The sequence below is a fragment of the Vicia villosa genome, unplaced genomic scaffold, assembly GCF_029867415.1.
Source record: "Vicia villosa cultivar HV-30 ecotype Madison, WI unplaced genomic scaffold, Vvil1.0 ctg.000941F_1_1, whole genome shotgun sequence".
NCBI lineage: Eukaryota > Viridiplantae > Streptophyta > Magnoliopsida > Fabales > Fabaceae > Vicia > Vicia villosa.
Genome location: NW_026705423.1, coordinates 653,037 through 678,277, shown reverse-complemented (window position 1 = coordinate 678,277; position 25,241 = coordinate 653,037). Strand labels below are relative to the sequence as shown.

General features: G+C 34.2%; 2 protein-coding genes across 3 annotated transcripts; both read left to right on the top strand.

The window, feature by feature from the left end:
• Positions 1 to 1,395: 1,395 nt before the first annotated feature.
• Positions 1,396 to 2,670, top strand: LOC131632461 (uncharacterized; the record flags this gene model as incomplete). Its single annotated transcript, XM_058903204.1, has 2 exons — positions 1,396 to 2,151; positions 2,311 to 2,670. Coding segments are annotated over 2 exons (768 nt in total), but the record flags the coding sequence as incomplete, so codon positions are not given.
• A 9,751-nt stretch (positions 2,671 to 12,421) lies between these two features.
• On the top strand, positions 12,422 to 25,001 carry LOC131632472 (ABC transporter G family member 35-like). Of its 2 annotated transcripts, none has more exons than XM_058903215.1 (22): positions 12,422 to 12,606; positions 12,752 to 13,166; positions 14,303 to 14,512; positions 14,601 to 14,685; positions 14,905 to 15,064; positions 15,163 to 15,239; positions 15,324 to 15,377; positions 15,735 to 15,825; positions 20,015 to 20,915; positions 21,088 to 21,248; positions 21,345 to 21,451; positions 21,535 to 21,688; positions 21,782 to 21,889; positions 22,128 to 22,282; positions 22,366 to 22,698; positions 22,858 to 23,148; positions 23,230 to 23,313; positions 23,398 to 23,531; positions 23,645 to 23,872; positions 23,971 to 24,142; positions 24,252 to 24,506; positions 24,600 to 25,001. In XM_058903215.1, the coding sequence occupies exons 2-22, from the start codon at positions 12,802 to 12,804 to the stop codon at positions 24,870 to 24,872; spliced, it is 4,398 nt and encodes a 1,465-aa protein (XP_058759198.1). In that variant the 5' UTR covers positions 12,422 to 12,606; positions 12,752 to 12,801; the 3' UTR covers positions 24,873 to 25,001. The 2 variants fall into 2 exon arrangements, with proteins under 2 accessions (XP_058759198.1, XP_058759199.1); XM_058903216.1 differs by having other exon boundaries at positions 12,422 to 12,653.
• The last annotated feature ends 240 nt before the right edge of the window (positions 25,002 to 25,241 follow it).

Below are 25,241 nucleotides of genomic sequence, written 5' to 3'. Positions count from 1 at the left end.
GCCTAGAAACAATAGGCAACGCTCGCATAAAAGACGGCTGAAAAACGTCCCTTATTCTTTTAGGCAACGCTTTTCATAGTTTTAGCAACATTTTTCAGTTGTTGTCAAAGAAGAAAAATTTAATAATAAATGAGAAAGGTAGAATTGGAATATTTTTGATAAATGTTAGGGTGTAGGAGTAGTAGTAAGGATATAAGGTAAAGTTTTCTTAAAATAAAAAAACAAAGCCCAAATATTAAAGATTTAAACAAATAGAAGGCCCATTTGGGAAAGCTTCTACCTTCTTCTTACTTCGATTACTGTCAATCAATTCCCATATTCTCTAAACCCCCTAAACCCTACTACTTCCGACCACCGCGATGGCATCGTCGCTAATCATCTACCGCCGCACCTTCAGAGCACTCTCCACCCTCCACCATTCCTTTTCATCAACTCTGACTCTCCCAATCAGCTCCCACATTTCATCGTCATCACTACCTTCACGTCGGGGAATTGTCGCCGAACATCGTCGGCGTTCAATCCCGTTCATTCAGGTCTACCCCAATTTCTCTTTTATCTTCTCGTTATACCGAAACTCCCGAGGAGATTGGTCCCGATACGATCTTCTTCGAGGGTTGCGACTACAACCACTGGCTATTCGTCATGGATTTTCTGAAAGATAACAAGCCTTCACCCGAAGAAATGGTTCGCACCTACGAAGAGACTTGTGCTAAGGGTCTCAACATCAGGTTTTTTATTATTCCTGAATAGTTACAAATTTTAGTTAAGATTCTTGAAAATTTGTTTGATTTTGAATTTGAATGTGTATGTGATTTTAGTGTGAAGAGGCAAAGAAGAAAATTTACGCTTGCAGCACAACCACTTACACTGGCTTTCAGGCTGTGGTCACCGAAGAAGAGTCCAAGAAATTTGAAAGTATTTCATCTTCTCGTTCCTAATATATTCAGCTTTCATTCAATAACCTTGTTTAGATTAGTTGATACATTTTTATGCTTTTCGATAATAGGTCTTCCCGGAGTCATCTTTGTGCTACCAGATTCCTATATAAACCCTGACAACAAGCAATATGGAGGGAACATTTTTATCTTAAGACTATCATAGAAGTTATTACGAAAGATCTCGAGATTAATGATTTGGATAGAAGCATGGTTCTTGATAGAACATTATGACGAAAGTTGATCCATGTAGCCGATCTCATTTAATAGGATAAGGCTGGGTTGTTGTCGTTGTAATTGTCGTCTAGATATTCTTAGTTCAATTTCAATGTAAGATATTTACTTTATGATCTCTTAAATATTAAGCTGCCTGCCCCTTTTGATTATGCATTTTTAATCGTATGATACAGGAGACCAGTACATTGATGGAACCATCATCCATCGGCCTCCGCCCATACATTACGGGAGAAACCAAGGAGGAAGACGAGACTTTAATCGACAAGGACAAGGGAATCCCTCTTACAATAATCAGGGTGCAAGGAACTTCAGACCTTCACAAAACTATCCGCCCCGACAAGGATCACAAGGATATCCATCCCAACAGAGTCATGGTCAAACATCGCAAGGATATCCACCCCAACAAAATTATTCACCCCCACGTAACATTGATCAAGCACCACAGAATTACCACCAACAGCAAATGTTTGGTTCTGCTCCACCACAACAGAGCTTTGGATCTCCAGGACAAGGAGAAAGAAGAAATTATGCACCACAACAGAACTTCGGACCACCAGGGCAAGGAGATAGAAGAAATTTTGCTCCACAACAGAACTTTAGACCACCGGGACAAGGAGAAGGAAGAAATTATGCGCCACGACAGAATTTCAGACCTCCAGGACAAGGAGAAAGAGGAAATTTTGCGCCACAGCAGAACTTTGGACCACCAGGGCAAGGAGATAGAAGAAATTTTGCACCTCTACAGAACTTCGGACCACCAGGACAAGGAGAAAGAAGAAATTTTGCTCCACAACAGAACTTCGGGCCACCAGGACAAGGAGAAAGAAGAGACTCTGTGCCTAGTGAAGGTGGATGGGATTTCAAACCATCATATATGGAGGAATTTGAACAGGCCAATAAGGGGAATCAGCATCCCAATGAACAGTCAGGTTCCCAACAAAGATTTCCACCTCCTGGTCCTGGCAATTTTACTGGAGAGGTGTGATAGAATAGAATTGGGCAATATTTATGTTTATTTAAGAATAAGAATTTATATTATATCTCTATAATATGTGCTATCAGAAAGAAAAAGGAAAAAGAAGTAATTTCCTTGTTTCAATTAATGAGAAATGTGATTTGTTCTTGTTATTTTATGCAGGGTAGATATTGATAGTAGTCTGATTTATGATGGGTGGCCTGCATCGAAGTTACCAAAATTTACTATAAGCTGATTGCACGTCCTTGCCGATGGGGTCAAAAATTGAATCTATTGAGTTGTCATTGTATATATCTTTCCATGTTCTGTTTTCATTACAAAGATGGATGTTGTAAGGCTCTTACTAGCTGCCTCATGATTAGTTTAAACATGTTTTAACTGGTTTATGCTGGATGGTTCTTTCTTTCCTTGATGATGAACAGATTGAACGTGGTTTTGTTATCACTTGTGTTGCCCCTAAGTCCGATGATATTATTGATAATCACAAGGAAGAGGAACTCGCTGCTTAGTTTAATTTCAATTTCTACTTTAAAATTCCTCTCATGCTATTATTATATATGTATGTTCCCTTTTGGATTTTGTGTGTCTACATTTTCTACAATGAGTTGTAGTAACTCTATTAATTCCTCTCATGCTATTATTATTCAGTTGCATCTGTTACTGTCACAGACAATGCTGCTTCTTGGTTGAGCATACTATTGGCCTTTCTGGAGAGTTAAACAATAATGCATTCACTCCGCAGATTTCAATTGTAAAATGCAGGGTATTATCTTCTGTTGAACAAATTGAGAATATCTAGTACAATCATGCTTCATGATACACTTCATGATTATCTTTTGGTAATCTGGGTTGGTTTCATCTCATGAATTATTTGTTTTATGCTTCATTGATCATTTTTTTAGATTCTACAATTCTCAGATTCTACCTTTTATCGCATGAAAATCACATCTCTTCTCATAAAAGTTAAAAAATTCTTGAAAATTTAAGTTTCTATATAAAACGGCATGTATATGGCTTTGTATTTTACAACTTTTTATAGTAAACGAGTATTTCACAACTTTACAATCTTATTATCTACAATATAAGAAAATGAATGAATTGGTCTGGAAAATACCAAATTATCTACAATATTAGTCTTCTGCTTATATATGCTTCCGTGTGCATGTTCTCCTTCTTCCACATTTTCTTGTTCCATCTTTCTATTCTACTCTTCTTCAGCTTTTATAAATGTTGCATGCTTTGTCCATGAGTTTTTTATTTATTTCTTGAAAAGACAACTATAATTTAAATTATTAAAAATCTTCCATCTTAGAAAAACAAATATTTAGTTCTATTTGCTAATAATATTTGTTTTCTTCTATTTTTTATTACATTTTTTTTTTTGACAGTCATTTTTTTAGTTTCTATTATTCATATATTTTATAATAAAATTATATTTTGTATTAAAAAAATTTATTGATCTAAATGTTTTTACGGGTATCAGTTATTTTTCTATACATTTAATTATTATTTTTTCACGGGTATTTCTATTTCTCCCTCGCCTATTTCTTGCCTACCAAACACTCGGAAATAGATAAAAATCAATTCAAAGATAAAATAAAAGATAGATAAGCAAAGAGACTGTGTGTGTGATGTGAATGCACATAAAAACAGATAAATTAACTAAACATAAATAGGAGTCTCAGTCTACCATAAAATAAATATTAACTAAATTAAAATATAAATAAATTAAAGTATAAATAAAAATGAAAGAAGATCAAGAACATGATAAAATTAAGCTGGACTAATTAGAGAAAGAAGAGAGATTGAATAAATTCATTATATTCAAACTAAAAAAATGATTGAAGAAAGCTTACAAATAAATAGGTTTGAGAGTTTTTTTTTATTTGAATTTTTCCCAATTACTCAGACAACTTCACTTTTAGAATTTGGACATTTAAATAGGTAATATTTGATTCGTCTTTCAGGTTTTTACGGTGTTTAATAGATATTTCAGTACCAAGATTGATGATGTGAAGTTTTTTTTGATATGCAAAGCATATTTATAGGACAAGATTGATGATGTGAAGTTTTTTTAATATGGAGAAGCATATTTATAGGACAGCTGATCGGGGGTACGTCTGTAAGGATAGTACTTTAATGTCTAACTCAATGAGGTCAAAGATAATGAGGTCAAAGAGGTGTAACTTATACTTTCATAATTATTTTAAACAAAGTCATGTCACCACCCTTTAAATAAAGAACAAATAACTTACACTTCTTTGGATCTATCGCGCCTCAGAAGATGAAGAGTACACCGACCAACACTACGTGTTCTTCGGGATCAATCCTTCTTTCATAGTTGCCCATTCCCAATGGTTTTTTGAGTTTTCACCTAATAGGATATTCGTTGATTCTTTATGTGAATGCTTTCTAAACAATGATTATTCTCCTTCCTCCTCAAACTTTCCCAAAGAGGAGTACTGAATGGCCCTCTCCTTACATCAACACAAGCTTTTGGTCGTAAATCTTCTCCCGTATGAGATTTAGATGAGTCTCTCTCAGACTACTGGGGACCAGAATCTACATCTTTGAATGCCTCTTTGTGTTCCTCTATGTCGGAAGAGTCGTCACTCTGATTAGTGAACTCATCTCTTGGATTATAGGTGCAATGATGATTCAAGTTTTCTCCCCCTCTAATTTTCTTGTTATGGTGTCATTAGATTCCTGATTTCTTGATGATGGCCACCAATTAATTCCTCAACAATATGTTAATTTTGATGTTAATTAGCTAGTCCCGATAGGGTTGGTTTTGAGTGTAATTCTCTTTTCTAGTTGGATCTACCTGGATGACTTCAAGTGGCTGAATCTACTTGGATGGTTTTAGGTTTATCGATCTCTTTCTCTTGTGGAGGAGGCACATGGGTCTCGAATCTTGGAGTTCGTTGGACCTGATTCTCGGAGTTGAATGATGAAGCAGCGAGACTTTCCTTTTGACGCGAGTTTTCCCTCACAATTGTGTTTGCTATGAATCATGGATGGTTGAGGTTATAAGTTAATCTTATTCCTTAATTCGTCGTTCATTGAGTATGTTAAGAGTCCCACATCGGACAATATATGGCATGAACATGTCCTTATAAGTGGGGGGCAATCCTCACCCTACAAGCCGGTTTTGTAGGGATGAGTTAGGCCCAACCACACTTCTTAACATGGTATCAAGAGCCTCGTTTAAGATATGGTGGGCCACCTTCTATGGTTTCCGCTATCGGGCCACCCACCGTTTATTTCCACGCTCCAGTTGTCTAGTCCTGGGCGTGAGGGGGTGTGTTAAGAGTCCCACATCGGACAATATATGGCCTGAACATGTTCTTATAAGTGGGGACAATCCTCACCGTACAAGCCGGTTTTGTAGGGATGAGTTAGGCCCAACCACACTTCTTAACAGAGTATTTTTGATTAGGTGTTTGAAACATTATTTCTCGTTTCCCACATACGACACTAGTGTTTCTTCTTATGAGGAAGAGAGAAAGTGGGGAGGGGGAACTTACACAATGTGCCTAAGTTAGTGAACTTCAGAGATGATATATATAAAGTTGTAAAGAAATTTTTGTATATACCTTATTTGTTGTCTATAACCCCAAGAGTTCTATGATTTCTTGTCGTTTGGTCTTCATCTAGACTGTTAATGTATTAAGATGGTGAAATATAATTCGTTCCATCATCCCATGATTCTTTTTTCCCTTTTTGCTCGGATTGGATTTTCTCAATGGCATTGCTCGTCCTGCCTGCTAGGTCCTAAAATCTTCTGGAGGATGACAAGTGTTTATCTCTCGACGTTGCCATTCCGACGTCACTTTTGGATCAGGTATTTTTCTCTCGTGCTCTTATGACTACGTGGATCACCTTCTTCTATTGGGTCATCAATCAGAGCCGATATTAGACAAGGTTATTTTTATTGAGCTATCCACTAAAATTTCACTAGGTAAAAACAATTAGATATCAAATTAAATTTGTCTACAATTCTAAAAGACATGAGCGATGATAACATGTCTCAGCAATCCAGTAAATTTTATTACAATTTTTTTTTAGTAAATTAGACTATAAACTCACTGGATCGAGGCAAACTTGTATGTGATTCAACTTATTATCAATTGTGTTAATATATATGGTGTAAGGAATCTAGTTTAATTAAACTTTACAATTTTATATTTATGAAAACTTGATATTATTCTAGAAGATTAAATATTGATACATTTATACATTAATTAATGAAAAATTAGTAGCTTCTAGATTTCACTTCAAGCGGTCATTAACATGACAGATCTACCGAAGTCAAGCCGAAAAGAATTTAGAAAATAACTTATTTATATAAATAAAAAATTAAAACAGCTTGTTTTTTTCTTAAAATATTCTATTGCAAGTCACCTTAAAGAGAATGATAGTTTAATTAAAAAAATATTACGCACACAATAATTTTTTTGTCCAATAAGTACTTTTATACTGTTTTAAATACTATGTTTTATTTCATTTTACTTTTTTTCTTTTTCAGTCACATCATCAGTAATTATAAATACTATTACATACCCTATCAATTTTTAAGTATTTAAATGACATTACAAGTTTAATTATCACACATTAAGTTTATCTTTTGAATAATAGATTAAGAGTTTCGACAATGCTGGCAGCCACGTATCACACAATTCCTTCTATTGGTTACAAATTTTCTCTATCAATCCATCTGTCATTTTCATATACATCATACTATAAATATATAACATTTTTATAACCCTTTCTTCATAAATAGAACAAAACTCTACCCATTTTCAAACCTTCATTAATGAGTGGAAAACACGAAAAGAGAAAGAAACTTGGAGTTTTTAGGATTCCATAGGTAACAATTATTCTTAGATCTGGCTCCCTTTATGATTTCTACATTTTTATCATTTGTGACAATGCATTCTTCTTTAATGAACCTGACATTGAAACCTTTATCACACAGTTGACTGATGCTTATAAGATTTGCAGTCAGTCCTTGTACAAGTAAGATATTATTCAGATTAGGAACAACATGACCTCCTGTCTTGCCAACACCTTTGACTTCTCTTATTTCTCCATCACCAAGAGTCACATAACTGGTTCCCTCAAGTTGGATGTCTACTAATACGTTCTTTCTTCCAGTCATATGATTTGAGCAACCACTGTCAAGGTACCAATCTTCCTTGGCAGCCATTCTTAGAGAAGTGTGTGCTACTAGAGCAACATTCTTGGCCCACTGTTGCTTTTTGTTAAGGGTATCATATTTAGGTTTCGCTTGATGAGTTTGGTTTGGATATCCAACTAGTCTGAAAAAGAATGGCTTTATGTGACCAAATCTTCCACAGTGGTGAAACCTCCATCTTTGGAATTTCTTCTTTTGTATGGCCCCTTCTTCTATTTCCTTGATGTTGTGACATTGGTGCTGACATCTGGTTAGTCACACAAGTTTCAGGTTTTGATCTCCTGATCCCAGAAGTGAATTTCTCTTTAACCATAAATCCTACCCCAGACATATCTCCTGCTCTTTGTCCAGACTCCAGAATTTCCTCTAGAGTATCAGTTCCATTGTTCAGCATTCTGAAGGATTTGGTCATTTGATCAAGCTTGTAGTTCAATATGCTCACTTCACTACTGAGAGAGTCTATGGTTGCAAGATGTCTATTTTTCTCAGTTTCTAGCTCCATTATGATTATATCTTGCTTCTCCACTTGTTTGCAGACTTCAGCATTCTTGATACACAGCTTCTTGTATGAGGCAGCAAGTTCATCAAAGGTTAGCTCGTCATCACTGGAATCATCATCAGATGCATAGACACTAGTTAGAACTGTAACATGTTTTGCAGTTTCTTCTTCAGACTCAGAGTCTTCATCAGACCAAGTGACAGACAACCCTTTCTTTTGCTCTTTGAGGTAGGTAGGACATTCAGCTCTAATGTGTCCATATCCTTCACATCCATGACACTGAACTCCTTTTCCTTGATTGGGTTTCTCTTCAGCTTTGAATCTTCTGCTAGGATCATAAGTCTTGCTGATGTCATTGGAAGTGTTCTTGACATTGGGTCTGGACTTCTGATCAACCCTTTTAATAAACCTATTGAATTGTTTTCCAAGCATGGCTATGGCTTCTGATAAATTTTCATCACTTCCACCATTGCTTTCTCTTGAATTATCTTCTGCGTTGGAAACAAAAGTTATGCTCGTGTTCTTCTTTTCAACAGACTCACAAATACTCATCTCAAAGGATTGTAGAGAACCAATGAGTTCGTCCAGCTTCATGTTGCTGATGTCCTGGGCTTCTTCTATGGCAGTCACCTTCATATGAAATCTCTTAGGCAGTGATCTGAGGATCTTTCTTACCAGTTTTTCTTCAGACATTTTTTCTCCTAGGGCTCCTGAGTTATTTGCAATCTCAAGGACATTCATGTAAAACTCATAAATGGTTCCATCCTCTTTTTCATCTTGAGATTTTCAAACTTAGTGGTAAGCATTTGAAGTTTAGACATCTTTACCTTGGATGTGCCTTCAATAGATGTTTTGAGAATATCCCAAACTTATTTAGCTCAATCACAGTGCTGCACAAGTCTGAATATGTTTTTGTCAATTTCATTGAACAAGGCATTTAGTGCCTTGGAATTGCCCAAAGCTAACTCTTCTTCAGTTTTGTTCCATTGTGCTTCAGGAATTAGAACAGTGGTTCCATCTTCCATAAACTTCTCAGGATGTTTCCATCCGTTTTCCACAACTCTCCAGGCCTTGCTGTCCACAGATTCTATGACAGCTACCATACGAGGTTTCCAGTAGTCATAGTTAGAGCCATCCAGGATGGGTGGTCTATTCCCAAACACTAACATATCCTTCTCCATAGTATCAGAATTTTATTGTCCCTAGATCTCACCCAGATGTAAACAGGCAGGGTGCCTGTTCTGATACCAATTGAAAATTCTAGTAACTCACGCGCGATGTCGTACTGGATGTTATGACATCCAATATTACACTGAACAAAACGTTAAAATAGAAGTGCATAAAAACAGTAAAGAACACAGAAAATTGTTCACCCAGTTCGGTATATAACAATACCTACTATGGGGCTACCAAGCCAAGGAGAGAATCCAATATAAGCAGAATTAATTCGCAATTAAACTTCCCCGTTTACAACTCCTCACTTAAGACCTACCCAATGTAATTACAATCTATTCCTAGACCTGAGTATCTCCACTCACTCCCCCTCAATCACAGCAGTGATTACAAACAAACATTAAACAAATTAGAGAGAAGACACACTTCAAAAACACACCTTGATCTGCTTAAAAGCTTCAATCAAGAGACACACACTCGTGCTTAAAAGCTTCTAGTGACAAAGTACATAAACAGACTATTCCAATACAATCATCACAAGACAATTGCTTGGAGTACAAGAGACTAAACACACAGCTACAGAACTACAGTTCTTCACAATTAACCAAATTTCTCTCTACGTTCCAAATTAGGATTACAGTCTTCTTATATGCAGCTCGTGGGCCTCGGGCTTTTCAAGAATCAAATTAGGGTTAACCAAGTTAACTTAATTTACACGTCATCAGGTTGTTACAGATTGTGCTGTCAACGAAATCTTCTAAACGAAATATTTAGCACACAATAAAAGGTTTCTTAAATTGTAGATTGAGATAAATCAGGAAACATAATAATAAAACATAACAGCTTTGCTGTCAGACAAGGATGTCATGACATCGGTCATGACATTCACTAACAAAACCTGTATTAGCTTAACACATATGCAGCCTGCATAACACACTATAAATCATGTCATGACATTGGTCAAGATATTAAACATCCAGGAATGTTTTACCACAAAATGCAGCCAATTTAAAAACACCTACAGCATTGAATTCACAACAGGAGCAACTAACCCCCAAATTATATCCTAAAAAATGTGTTTTTACCCTTTTAAACGTATTTTTGTCAGGACCGCTTCGCCTGGCGACTAAATGGTTCTCCCGGCGACTCAAAACAGCGTCTTTTTCACGCTTCTGGGTCCTTCTTCCTCGCCCGGCGAAGCACACCAGAAGCAGCATGACAACAAACATCAAAATCCAGCACTGTTTCGGCCATAACTTAAAATCTATAACTTCGGTTTGCGCCCGATTCGAAGCGTTGGAAAACTTATTCAATGCTCTATCTAACAATGAATATATATCAATGCTTGAATGCCGGCAAAAATGAGATAAAAACAATTAAACTCAATTATATTTACACGATAACGTAATATATACTATAACGTAAACTATACCGAATATAATCTAAAGTTGAGGTTTATTGATGAAAAATAAATGAATTCAACCAATAAATACTAATCATTCACACTCAAATTTTCAACAATTTAGGTATCTGCAGTCCAATTTTTTAATACAAAAAATATATGTAAGTTAGACTCTTGGATTCATTAGGTTGAGACAGACTTCAAAACGGTATAAATTAACTTTTTAACAATTGAGTTAACATTTTTTGACGCACGGTTTAGTTTAATTAATACTTTACGATTTTAAATATTATGAAATAACGATATTATTCTAGAAGACTAAATACGGAAACATTTATACAATTAATTAATGAAAAATTACTAGTTTCTGGATTTAACTTCAAGTGGTCATGCATTTCAAAAAAAAAACTTCAAGTGGTCATTAACATGACTGATATACCAAGTCAAGCTGAACAGAATTTAGAAAATAACTTATTAATATAAATAAAAAATTATATCAAGTTGAGCAGAATTAGGCACCGGTCTGCAAAGCTTCTGAGTTATGCAGGGAGACTGCAGTTGATTAAAAGCATTACCTTTTCCATGGCTAACTATTGGCTCATGTGTTTCCCCTTTCCAAAAGCAGTGATTATGAAAATCGAGTCTATTTGTAGAGGCTTACTCTGGTCTGGTTCTTATTCTTCGTGCAGGAAAAATCCAGTTGCTTGGGCAGAGGTTTGCAAACCAATCAAAAAAGGTGGGCTCGGTGTGATTGATATGACAGTTTAGAACAATTGTGCCATGCTAAAGCTGTTATGGAATATTTGCAACAAAAGTGACAACCTCTGGGTGAAGTGGATCCATGCTTACTACATAAAACAAAAGAATATTATGGATGTCAAAGTCGCGACGAACAACACTTGGATCATGCGTAAAATTCTGGAACAACGGGAGTTCATTCACCAAATGGATACTAAGTGGAATACCATGGTAAACCAAGGCAAATTCCAAATGCAGCTGGTGTATGGCAGACTAAAAACTGGCAGCATTGTGGAATGGCATAGTCTGATTAAATATAATTGTGCGAAGCCAAGAGCGACTCTGATTTTCTGGCTTGCTTGTCGTAAAAGGTTGGCTACAAAAAGTAGGTTGGCTAGATTGGGCCTGTTGGCTAATAGTGATTGTATTTTTTGCAGTAAGGAGGAAACAATTCAACACCTCTTCTTTGAATGTAATGAGATGAATTAGATTTGGTCTCGTATATTGCAATGGATCCAATGGAAGCATACTCCAAAAGGTTGGGATGAAGAAATTACTTGGCTTATCAATCATGGCAAAGGTAAAGGGTATGTTCTTTTATTTTTGAGTTTAAAAATATAAAACCCCATTTTTTTTGTCAAGATTAAGTTTTTGGCTCAATATTAATCCAAACCGATCGATTGTCCAACCTTAACTAAATCTGTTTTACCCTTTTTTTTTTTAGGATAGATAAGATTTTGACCCATATTCTCTAATGGGTATGTTCTTTTATTTTTGCAAATTATTGCAAACATAGCATTAAATATAAATTTTTTAGTTTTGGACTTAAAATATACATTGGCTGCATGCTTGTCCTGTCTTGCCTTGTGCTACATTCGTTTATTTTCAAAATGAACTATTTTTAATTGTACCATCAACTATATTCGTCTCGCATCACTTTATTTATTTTTTTCGAGGTTTTTTAGGACAGAATTAAATCAAGAAGCATACCCGATTGTCGTTCCTATTAAAAACTATGTTTTGTTTTATTATTGTTTTATGACATCATCATTATAAATAATGTATATTTATATACTATTACATACCCTATCAATTTTTAAATGTTTAATTAACATTACTAGTTTAATTATCATCCATTACGACAATGCTGGCAGCCACGTATCACACCAATTCTTCACTTGGCAACAAATTTTCTCTATCAACCCATCTGTCATTTTCATATACATCATACTATAAATATATAACATTTTTATAACCTTTTCTTCATAAATATAACAAAACTCTACCCATTTTCAAACCTTCATTAATGAGTGGAAAACACGAAAAGAGAAAGAAAGAAAAAGAGATGAAAATATTTGCAGAAAACACATCAAAAATGTTAGAAGCCCATACATAATCAACTCTCAACTTTCAAACTTTTCTTTTTCAAGACAAAGTGTTTTACGTTAGGTACTTATTCTTCTCTCAATCCAAAAGAGCAATTCCTTCACATTCAAGTAAATATATTTACATATTTTCTTTTTGAACCTTCATCTCCTTTCATTTATATTTAAAAACCTATCTTATTTCCTTTGAAAAAATATTTGTTTTGAAGAGTCTGAGTCTAAGTTCGAGTTCGAGTTTGGATCTGGACGAGACGAAAAGATGGATGGGAGTTTAAGTAGAAGCATAAGTAGGAGTTTGAGTAGGTCAAGTTGGAGGATGGAGGGAGTGTTTGCTAGTGGAAGATATTCAAGAAGGACTTCTAATGTTGATGAAGATGAGGAAGCACTTAAATGGGCTGCAATAGAGAGGTTACCTACTTATGATAGGTTGAGAACAAGTATTCTTCAAACATATACTGAGGAATATCTTGGTGATGAAGATCATCCAAACATAGTGCAACATAAGGAAGTTGATGTTAGGAAGTTGGATGGGAATGAAAGACAAAAGTTTATTGATAAAATATTTAAGGTTGCTGAAGAAGATAATGAAAAGTATTTGCAGAAATTCAGAAACAGAATTGACAAGTGAGTTTTTTGTTTCATATGAACTTTTTGAATTTATATCATTTTTATTTTTTGGTTTTATTATTGTTCGATAATTTTGATATATATAAATTTCTCAGATATCAACAATTTATAAAATAATTGATTGGTTTCTTGTGATGATAATTTTGGTTTTGATTTGTTTAAAAAGTGAAGAGTAATTTCTGCACACATTTGACTTTTGGGCCGGCAAGATAAGTGGCATCTGATTATGATATTGAATTATAGTATGTTCAAGAATTAACTATTTGGTTTCTTATATTAATTAATTGTCTGCTTTTGTCCTTGTAAACAAACTTCATATGAAAACAATTTTCAAATAATATAAGTAGCAGCCTATAACCCCGAAAGGTTGGTTTAGTGGCGGCGGCTTGAATTTTGAGCGTTTGTTTGAAATCGAATCTTGTTAGGTGCTAATACCGCATATGATATTGAGCTTGTTACGGTTAAATTACAGTTAAGTAAAGTATATTATTAGTTATGCCAAATCGTTAGTTATCTCTTTTTTTTTTAATTTTAGTTTTTATTTTAATAAAGAATGACAATTTTATAAAATTATATATTATTTCTATTTATCATACAAGTTAGTAAAAATATTAATTATATATATTTATATATATTAATATTTATTATTTCATTTCTTCTATTTTTATTTTTTTTTATATTAATAATGAAAGACAATTTTATAAAATTATATATTATTTCTATTTATGATACACTTTAGTAAAAAATATTATGTTTATTACTACTACATTTAAAATATAAATATATAACCGGTATGATATATGTTATACTCCTTTTTGGATAAAATCAATTTTCTTTCCAATTACAGTGGTTGACCGAAAATAAACAACATTATTATACATCAACTTTTGAATTTTTATAAATAATCTTTTGTCATTAATGAAATAAAAAATTTCAAACTCACATAGGAAAACCTTCGGCCAGACCAATGAAAAAATTTCAATCAAATTTACATATTTTCTTACTACTCATCCGTACACTAGACAATTTACACTAGAAATTAGTCCAAAGTTTATTAAATTAAAATGATGAGGGATTAATTTGGTAAAGTTTATTAAATTCAAATGATGAATAGTTGGTATTAATGATTGCAGGGTTGGTATCAAACTCCCAACAGTAGAAGTGAGGTTTGAAAATCTGAGTATTGAAGCTGATTCATATGTTGGAAGCAGAGCTCTACCAACTTTACCAAATGTTACATTGAACATGCTTGAATCATCTCTTCGCATTTTTGGTATTAGTGCTACAAAGACAACAAAACTCAATATTCTTAAAAATGTCTCTGGCATTATTAAACCTTCTAGGTACATTATTTCATCACTCATTTTTGGAACTAACTTAGTAAAATATTCACTATTGAAACTTTTTAATTATAAATTTATTTCTTTGCAGGATGACCCTTTTACTAGGCCCCCCTTCATCAGGGAAAACCACCCTTTTGCTTGCTTTGGCTGGAAAATTAGACCCTGACTTAAGGGTAATTAAGCTCCAACCTAATTTAATCTTATTTTATAAACTTAAACTCATTCTTATTTGTGTTACATAATAATTAATAAGATTTTGGAGTACAAATTCTTCCTAGTAAAATTGTAAAAGTGTGTCTGACACATATATTAAACACATGTCAGACATCAGATATATGTCATATAGTATCTTTATAATGGTTTATATGTGTTGTTTGGTTTGTATGAAACAGGTAGAAGGAGAAATCACTTACAATGGTCACAAGCTTAATGAATTTGTTCCTAGAAAAACTTCAGCTTATATTAGTCAAAATGATGTACATATAGGAGAAATGACCGTAAAAGAAACATTGGATTTTTCAGCTAGATGTCAAGGAATCGGGACACGATATGGTATTTAATTAATCAACAATTAATTTTTTTATGATATGTTCAATACTATATGAATTACATACTCATATACACGAACACTAATACATTGACATTTGCAGATCTATTAACTGAACTTGCTAGAAGGGAAAAAGAAGCAGGCATATTTCCAGAGGCAGAATTAGACCTTTTCATGAAAGTATGTATTTAACTAATTAATCATGTAGTAATCTTAAAGATTATAATAATAACTAATCAATAATTATTGTTATGGAATTTTTAGGCTACTGCCATGGAAGGAACAGAAAGTAGTCTTATTACTGACTATACACTCAAAGTAAGTAACTTTTTTCCTCCAACATTGAAAATAATTTGATCATTATGTTCCAGCATCATTCCCTACTTTTTTATAAGTCCAAACCACGTTCTCAGGAATCTTGTCTAAGCTGTCTAATTTATATTATCAAATAAAATATCATATTTTTAATCGGAAAAATAATTTAATTAAACATAATCAAGAGCAAATAGTACAAGTAGTGCCAGCTAGAAAAACTATGAATATGATGTATATTAAATTAATAGCTTATTAATTTAATTGAGTAAAAGCTAGTTTGACATTAATTATTTTTGGCTGGCATAACATAATTATTATGTTATAAAAAAATGAAGTATTTTGTTTGTTTGTGTGAAACAGATATTGGGTCTTGATATATGCAAAGATACTATTGTTGGTGATGAAATGCAAAGAGGCATATCTGGTGGTCAAAAAAAGAGAGTAACCACAGGTAAGAATACTAAATAGTATGTTAGAACTTTTAATTTTTAATTTTACTAGCAAAAAATCATTGAAAAATGAATATATTTGTAAGAGAAAACTAAAAGTAAAAACATTTTTTATATAAAAAATGATATTACTTACATAGATTAAGTGAGATTAATAGATTGCAATAAACCAAGTTCAACCATTCATGACCTACTAATTATTTTGTGAAAAGTCACATCAATAATACCTAGTCCATACTAGTTTACTTAGTCACATAGAACTAAAAATTATAAATGGCAACTTGTTGGAGATTTGAAAACTTGTTCAAACCAACAAGAATAAAATAATAGTAGAAAAAATATAATGACAACCAACATCAATCATACAATAAATCAAAGCATATCATAAAAGAAAAAGAATAATAAATATATTGATTTTTGTTTACTCATTTTGATTCATATTTATCTTTAAGGAGAGTCGGATCCACTATGAATACATTGTTATAAGTTACAAAAAAAAAAGTTTTAAAAAAATTAACTTCTCATGTTCTCTAAGAACAATTCTTAATTTCAAAGATTTACTCTTTCCACTCAACTCACAAATAGGGATGTCAATTGCATCTGTTAATAGGGATTTCTGTGGAGAATATCTGTGCGGAGATCCGAAGTTGGAGATTTTTTTCCCCGTGGGGATGAGGATGGAGGGAAAAGTTCCCCCAATAACACTTTGGGGCGGGGATTGGAAAAGTATCCTCCGCCCCGTAGATTCCCCGACTCCGACGATATATTTTAATTTTTATACTTTATATATTATATATTATATATTATATAATTTTACATAAAAAATATTAATGTATTATAAAAATGAAGAGTCATTAGAAGTTATAGATTTGTCACACATAATCAACCACTTGCGTTGGACGACATCGGTATTGTGGTAGTAAATTATGGAAGCACGGTAGCAAGAAGTTATGTTACTATTTATTTATTTATTTTTACATAACAATATTAGCAACATCAAGTTCTTTTGCTTTTTTTATTTATTATTGATGCAAGATGTATTTTGATTTTTTTATAAAATAAAGATGCAAATATATGCATTTTAAAAAAAACGAAAAAAAATAACAAAATACTAATGCCGTAGTTTTGATCAAAAAGTGTAGAAATTTTCTTAAGATTCGATCTCCGTGGATATCTGTGGGGATCTGTGGGGATGGGGATGGGGGAAATATTCCCCCGTGGCGGGGATTGGGGATGGGGAATAAATTTGGGAACGGGGCGGGGAGCGGAGAAGCACCCTGCGAACAATCTCTGCCCTGTTGACATCCCTACTCACAAAAGTTCTTAAGAGAAATCAAGAATGTGTTTTTCAATCCAATTATTTTTCCAAAAAGCACTAACATTTTGCCTTTTTTTTTCTCAAGTTGTCTCTTATAATCTCTCAAGATTAACCACCAAACAATAAAATTAAAGTATATATTTACCTCACAAAATAAGGTTATCCTCCTGAAGGGATGGCAACGGCTAGGGTCAAGTGCGAGTTTCAAACTACCCAAACCCGGCAACGGCTAGGGTCAAGTGCGAGTTTCAAACTACCCAAACCCACACCCAAAATTATTACCCGAACTTAAATCCAAAGGTTATTTAGATGACAAAATAACACCCATGTTCACATCCGTTAGGTTTGAATTTTTTCACTCAAACCCGAACCCGCACCAAAACACATAAAATACAACAACAATATTGAAATTTTTCATCAATTCAAACGGGAAAAACACCGTAGAATTAAAGTATATTTAGGGACATAAATACAAAAGCAACGTCGAATTATATATAATTTAAGGGCACTTATGTAATTTCAAGTCTAAGCGGGTGTGATTTCAGGTTTCAAGTGCGGATTACACACTATTCAAACCCGCATCCGAAATATCGGATGACACTCGAACCAAGTCAACTTATATTTTCAACTGTTGACTCAGTTTCGAGTGCGAGTGGGCCCCGCGGATTTGGATCTACTGCCATCCCTATCCCCGTCTCGCCCTTGCCAACGATAATCCAAGCGCCTCACGCCATAGCATATCTGTCTCATATATGAAGCAAAACGAAAAAATATTTAGGTAGTGATTCACTTTCTCATTCCTCTTCAATATGTAAGCACAATCGTCATACATACTTCTCACAAAATTATTTTTTGAGAAAAAATTCATTAAATCAGATATATGATTTCCTAGAGCTTTGTTTCAGCACGTACAAAAAATTCTTCAAAATACATGCACTAGACTTGTCCTTTACAGAAAAAATGTTATTCCATATAAATTGTCTCTTCAAGGTTTTCAAATAAAAAAAAGGTCTTCACATTCATCTGTTCTAACTCAAGACTGTACTGATTTACAATAGCCATTAGAGTTCTTATGGAACAATATTTTTACCATTGCTAAGAAATTATTGTGGTAATTAATTCTTGTTATTTGAGTAAAACTCTTTGCCATAAATATTTCTTTGTACCTTTGTTCAATTTCTAGAATAGCTTCCTTCTTCTTAAAGATCCACTAGCATCCAACTACATTTTGGTTCTTACGTAGATCCATAAGTTTTCAAATATGGTTCATCTTTAATGAATACATTTCCTCATACCCTTTCTTCAACCATTTCTTGTTTTATTTGTACTTAAATGCCTAACTAAAATTGTTTGTTTTAAGTCTTGAAAGTCTTCATCTCCATTTATAGCATAAAAATTAAAGTCAAGATAACTGTATCTTTTTGCTGGTATAATATCACTCTTCACCCTATTGTTTGACAATTAATAGTTAGAAGCCATTGTAGGATGTCTTTTACTAAGACTAGAAGTCAGATTATACTTATTTTTATCATCTCTAGACACGCTAGTGGAAGACTCCACCTTAAACCAAGTATTTTCCATTATTGTTATCGACTCTATATTCATTAGGTCATTGCACTTTATCTCCTTGAAATTTTCATCAAATATAACATCTTTGTTTATCATAAATTTCGATTCTTCTCCAAGTTTCATCTCCCACAATTTATAACCCTTCACACTCCCTAGATAACCAATAAATACATATTTTACAACTCTAACATCAAGCTTGTCTTGTTTAATATGTGAAAATGTCAAAACTCTAAAAACCTTTAAATTTGAGTATTTTGTCGTTCTCCCACTCCATATCTTTATTGGTGTCTTGAGGTCAATTCATGTTGATCAAAAGGTTAATGTACTCATAGCTTTACCAATTAACTTTTGGGAAATTCAATTCTTGTTTAACTAGCTGAACTAAAACAATTTCACTAACACGCCATAACCTTAATTACCATAGATAGGCTTTATTTTTTTACTAGATAATGACGCATGACCTATAACCACTGAATCATCTAAAATATATAAACCAGACATCATGGACCTCTTAGCAAGAATCAAGGCACCTACAAAAACTCTTTGAATGTCAAGTTCAATCTAGTAGAATAACATTGTTCATCAAACATTCTTATAGATAATTTTTTTTTTGATAAATGTGTCCTAAGTTCAAGAACATGCCTCAGATTGTATTGAACATCTCTAGACGAATAAAACTCAAACCTTAGACCTTACAAATTTTATTATTTTTACTCAAACAACTCCACATTCTTTCAACTCCAAGACTTCAAAACACTCATTCCTATGAAACATGTTATAAGAGCATATAAAATCCATGACCCAACTCTTTTCAATTTTCCAACTAGTCATCACTAGTTCACTTGCACTTTCATAATTCACATCAAACGAACCCACAATGTGAATGAAGCCTTCATCGCCACCCTTTTTTGGACGATCTTTCTTGAATTGGTCGATCTTGTGACAATTGAAGCACTTATACTTCTACTTATAAACACTTTTGACGTGGAATTTGACTTAGATTTATTCTCTTTATGATTTCATCTACTCTAATTTCTCTCCCTTAAACATTCATGCCTTTACCACTTGCATCAACCTTCATTTCCTTAAACTTGATTAATTCATTGGTTTTAATAGTCGATTGACCTCATATAAGGTGATGACGCATTCCTTATCTTAAAGAAGAGTATCCTTAAAATGTTTAAAAGTTCTTTGCGATAAACTCAACAACAGTAGAGTTTTGTTCTCATCATCAAGCTTCACCTCATTAACATAGTTCTGATGTATTTATTAAAAATAATGACATGGACTCGGATTTGATACAGGTGAGATGATTGTTGGACCAACAAAAACTCTATTTATGGATGAAATATCCACTGGTCTTGACAGTTCCACAACATACCAAATAGTAAAATGTTTCCAACAAATTGTACACCTCACTGAAGCAACCATATTCATGTCCTTACTTCAACCAGCTCCCGAGACTTTCGATCTCTTTGATGACATTGTCTTAATATCTGAGGGCCAGATAGTATACCAAGGCCCGCGTGAACATGTTCTTGAATTCTTCGAATCATGCGGCTTCAAATGTCCTGACAGAAAAGGAACTGCAGATTTCTTGCAAGAGGTTACTTCAAGGAAAGACCAACAACAGTATTGGTCAAACAGAAACATACAATACCGTTATGTAACGGTTACTGAATTCGCAAACAGATTCAAGAATTTTCATGTTGGAATGCAGCTTAAGAATGAAGTATCTATACCGTTTGATAGATCGACCACGCATAGAGCAGCTCTTGTTTTCAAGAAATATACAGTTCCTACAATTGGACTATTGAAAGCTGGTTGGGACAAAGAATGGCTTTTGATAAAGAGAAACTCTTTTATTTACATATTCAAGACAGTTCAAATATGCATTATGGCTGTTATATCTGGAACTGTTTTCTTAAGAAGTGAAATGCATAGAAGGAATGAGGATGATGCAGCTGTTTATATTGGTGCTATTCTGTTTACTATAGCTATGAACATGTTTAATGGTTTTTCTGAGTGTCCACTCACAATTGCTAGGCTTCCTGTGTTCTATAAACATAGAGACCACCTTTTTCATCCTCCATGGACTTACACTCTTCCCAATTTTGTTCTGAGAATCCCTATTACACTTTTCGAGGCTACTGTTTGGGTTCTTATTACATATAACACCATTGGACTCGCACCTGAAGCCTCAAGGTAACCTCGATTACCGACTATTGTCACTGATATATTGTTTGTTTATTTCTATATGAATCAAATTGACAAGGGTTGAATCTCAGTGGATCGTGTCAGTAACGCTAACGCCACTCTGATACTATATAACAGGAGTGTTTTCTAATATATTCGTGATACTATTAAATCATTGTAGGTTCTTCAAGCATTTGTTGTTGGTGTTTCTTATTCAACAAATGGCAGCTGGGATGTTTAGGGTAATATCAGGAGTTTGTAGGACAATGATCATAGCCAACACTGGTGGATCACTCATGCTTCTTCTTGTTTTCTTACTTGGAGGTTTCGTTCTTCCGAAACGTGAGTCACTAATCATTAATCAAACTCTGATTAAGACACTAATCTTATGTAATTTTTTATTGTCACTAATATGGTTAAGCCTTAATGTGTTAACAGGTGACATTCCAGATTGGTGGGTATGGGGCTATTGGCTTTCTCCATTGTCATATGCTTTCAATGCATTATCGGTTAACGAAATGCTTGCGCCAAGATGGAGTAAACCGGTGAGTATTATCGTATTCAAAAAGACTAAAAACATATTTGATCCAAAATTATAGTTCTGACTCGAAGTTTTCATGTTTTGCAGTCTTCAGATGGATCAACATCATTGGGTGTAGCCACATTGAATGTCTTTGATGTTTATAATAATAAAAATTGGTACTGGATAGGTGTTGGAGCTCTTATTGGTTTCACTGTTTTATACAATGTTCTGTTCACCCTTTCACTTATGTACCTTAACCGTAAGAGCTCGCATTCTCTACAAAATGTTTAGTATGTTACTTAAGTGTCAAGAAAAGCTTTTAATTTGATTTGTTTTTTGTTTGGTTCACTAGCTATTGGAAAGAAACAAGCAATTATATCAAAAGAAGAAGCGAGTGAAATGGAAACCGGAGGAGATTCGAAGGAGGAACCGAGACTTGTAAGACAGGAGCCCGAAAAAGGTAAACAACTTCAACTATAGGCCTTATCGTAAAAGCTTAGTTAGAATTGTACTTTTGTTTTGTCGGGTATGGCACATAGTTTACTGATATGTAGGCAGGTCGCTCGAGCGGAGCGACTATTTAAACACGAGTTGTAGTATGTAAACCTTAAGCTTGAAAAATAGAAAGATATTGCAGCCGCATTGCAGTCGAAGACGTAGGCGCATTAGGCTAATGAAGATTGTTTTTACATTTTCAGGAGAAGTGGCAATGCAGAGAATGGGCAGTAGAGGTAATGCGAGTTCAAAACTCGAGTCAGCCGCTGGAATTGCACCAAAGAGAGGAATGGTTCTTCCTTTTCAACCACTTGCAATGTCTTTCGATAGTGTTAATTACTTCGTCGACATGCCAGCAGTAAGAACAACATAATCCTCAATCCTCATTGACTTTATTCTTACGCCTTTACAATATTAATCGTCGAATGTAACTTCGAACAGGAAATGAAAGAGCAAGGAGTAACAGATAATAGGCTACAATTGCTTAGAGAAGTAACTGGTGCATTTAGGCCTGGAGTTCTAACTGCTTTAATGGGAGTTAGTGGAGCTGGAAAGACGACTTTGATGGATGTTTTAGCTGGAAGAAAGACGGGTGGTTACATTCAAGGAGATGTTAGAATCTCTGGCTTTCCGAAGAATCAACAAACTTTCGCAAGAATTTCGGGTTACTGTGAGCAAACCGATATCCATTCGCCTCAAGTTACTGTCAGAGAATCCGTTATTTACTCAGCTTTCCTTCGATTACCTAGGGAAGTAAATAACGACGAAAAAATGGTAAGTACTACGCATTTTATCTTTTTTATGATTTACAACACTTAAGATTACATCAATTGTGAAGTTACTTGCTATGCAAGTAACTGTCCCAACTACATTTAGTCTTCAAGCTTAACACAATCATTTGTGATCTTAGATGTTTTTGTTTTATCTTTGCAGAAATTTGTGGATGAAGTAATGAATTTGGTGGAGCTGGATAATCTTAAAGACGCTATAGTCGGGCTTCCGGGCGTTACAGGGTTGTCGACAGAACAGCGAAAAAGGCTAACAATAGCTGTTGAGCTAGTTGCTAATCCTTCTATCATTTTCATGGATGAACCTACTTCTGGTCTCGATGCAAGAGCAGCCGCAATTGTTATGAGGACAGTGAGAAACACTGTCGATACTGGTAGAACAGTTGTCTGCACAATTCATCAGCCTAGTATCGATATCTTTGAAGCCTTCGACGAGGTATCATTTAATGCGCGCCTATGAAATTCGACACTTTATTTTCATGGCCTTATGGTAATTAAACATTTTTTTGTGCATCAGTTGCTTTTGTTAAAGAGAGGAGGTCAAGTAATCTACTCAGGACCATTAGGAAGGAATTCACACAAGATTATAGAATACTTCGAGGTTCTAAAAGCTTACAAAAGTTCAATTATATTCTTCGGATCAATTATTGTAACAAAAGTTAAACATATCATTCTTTGATCACAGGGAATTCAAGGGGTCCCTAAAATTAAGGATAAGTACAATCCGGCTACATGGATGTTAGAGGTAAGCTCAATAGCAGCTGAAGTTAGGCTTAGAATGGACTTTGCCGAATACTACAAGACATCACCATTGCATCAGTAAGTCCAAAAAAACTACAAAATCCTTTCTTTCAATTTGATTTGCATGCATTTTGATGTCACGTATCAGTGTCAATATTTTGATGTTCAAATAACACATCTGTAACGAGCAGGAGAAACAAAACTCTCGTAAACGAGTTAAGTACACCGCCTCCAGGAACAAAAGATCTATACTTCACTACACAGTTCTCTCAATCAACTTGGGGACAATTTAAGTCATGTTTATGGAAGCAGTGGTTGACATATTGGCGAAGTCCAGATTACAATCTTGTTAGATTCTTCTTTACCTTGGCTGCATCTCTCATGTTAGGATCAGTGTTTTGGAAAGCCGGCGAGAAAAGGTTTAGACTCGTTTCGTATAAATTATTGAAACATAACTTCATTCTCCAACCATTTAGTTTGATTTCGATATATAAAAAATGTTGTTATCTTTGTACAGGGATAGTTCAGCTGACTTGAACATGATTATAGGAGCATTATACAGTGCGGTATTTTTCGTTGGTGTCAACAATTGCCAAACTGTTCAACCAGTTGTAGCGGTCGAAAGAACTGTATTCTATAGAGAAAAAGCCGCTGGAATGTACTCGGCTTTACCTTACGCCATCGCTCAGGTCAGAGTAGGACTTTACATCGAAAACTATAATAAAAAATCGGTACATGTTGCTTATTCTCATATTGACATAGTGATACTGATAGTGGTTTCATTTTCATGATTTGCAGGTTGTATGTGAAATACCATATGTGTTTGTTGAAACTATATATTTCGCATTCATCGTGTACGCGATGGTTGGCTTTGAATGGAAAGTGGAGAAAGTGTTATGGTTCTTCTTTGTGAGCTTCTTCTCCTTCTTGTACTTCACATACTACGGAATGATGACAGTTTCCATTACTCCAAATCATCAAGTAGCATCAATCTTTGGTGCAGCATTTTATGGACTCTTCAATCTCTTTTCGGGTTTCTTTATCCCAAGACCAGTAAGTACTATATTTTTTTTTCTTAAACACATTTAAACTTTCTTGGCTATTTTTGCTGACATGATGATTCCTATACGAAATTTTACGTATCAGAAAATTCCGAAATGGTGGGTTTGGTACTATTGGCTTTGTCCGGTTGCGTGGACAGTGTATGGACTAATTGTGTCGCAGTATGGAGATGTGACAAAAGGCATAACTGTGGCGGGAGAGACCGGAGAAACTCCGATCAATAAGTTTATTGAAGATCATTATGGTTTCAGATCGGATTTCATGGGACCGGTTGCTGCTGTATTGGTTGCTTTCGCTGTATTTTTTGCCTTTGTATTTGCCTTCTGCATCAAGGCACTCAACTTCCAAACCAGATAAAAATATAAAGTCAAATTCTTGAATTTTTTGTTAATGAGAGTGCCTTATGTATATGTATATATGCATACTACTATATAAATATGTTATTGGGAGGTTAAGGTTAGTGTAATCTTTTTATATGTTTTACTATATACATATATTCTCTTTGTAATTCTAGTATTAGTAACCTTTGTCATTTTTATTTAAACTCTCATCTTTTGTCATTCTGATCTTCGCTTTTTATATTTGAATTTCAATTGTTAACAAGATATTATAGCATGGTTCAATTTTAGGATCTATTATAAAGTGGTTCATAATGTTTGCAAGGTCCTGGACAGTTTTGAGAATGTACTTCTCAAATCAGGCCGGCCGTCTCAAACAATTTAGAGG

Coding starts and splice junctions, on each gene's coding strand:
- LOC131632472 (XM_058903215.1), top strand. CDS start 12,802: ATGGATGGGAGTTTAAGTAGAAGCATAAGTAGGAGTTTGAGTAGGTCA. Junction 20,916..21,087: donor CTCGCACCTGAAGCCTCAAG/GTAACCTCGATT, acceptor AAATCATTGTAG/GTTCTTCAAGCATTTGTTGT. Junction 24,143..24,251: donor TACCTTACGCCATCGCTCAG/GTCAGAGTAGGA, acceptor CATGATTTGCAG/GTTGTATGTGAAATACCATA.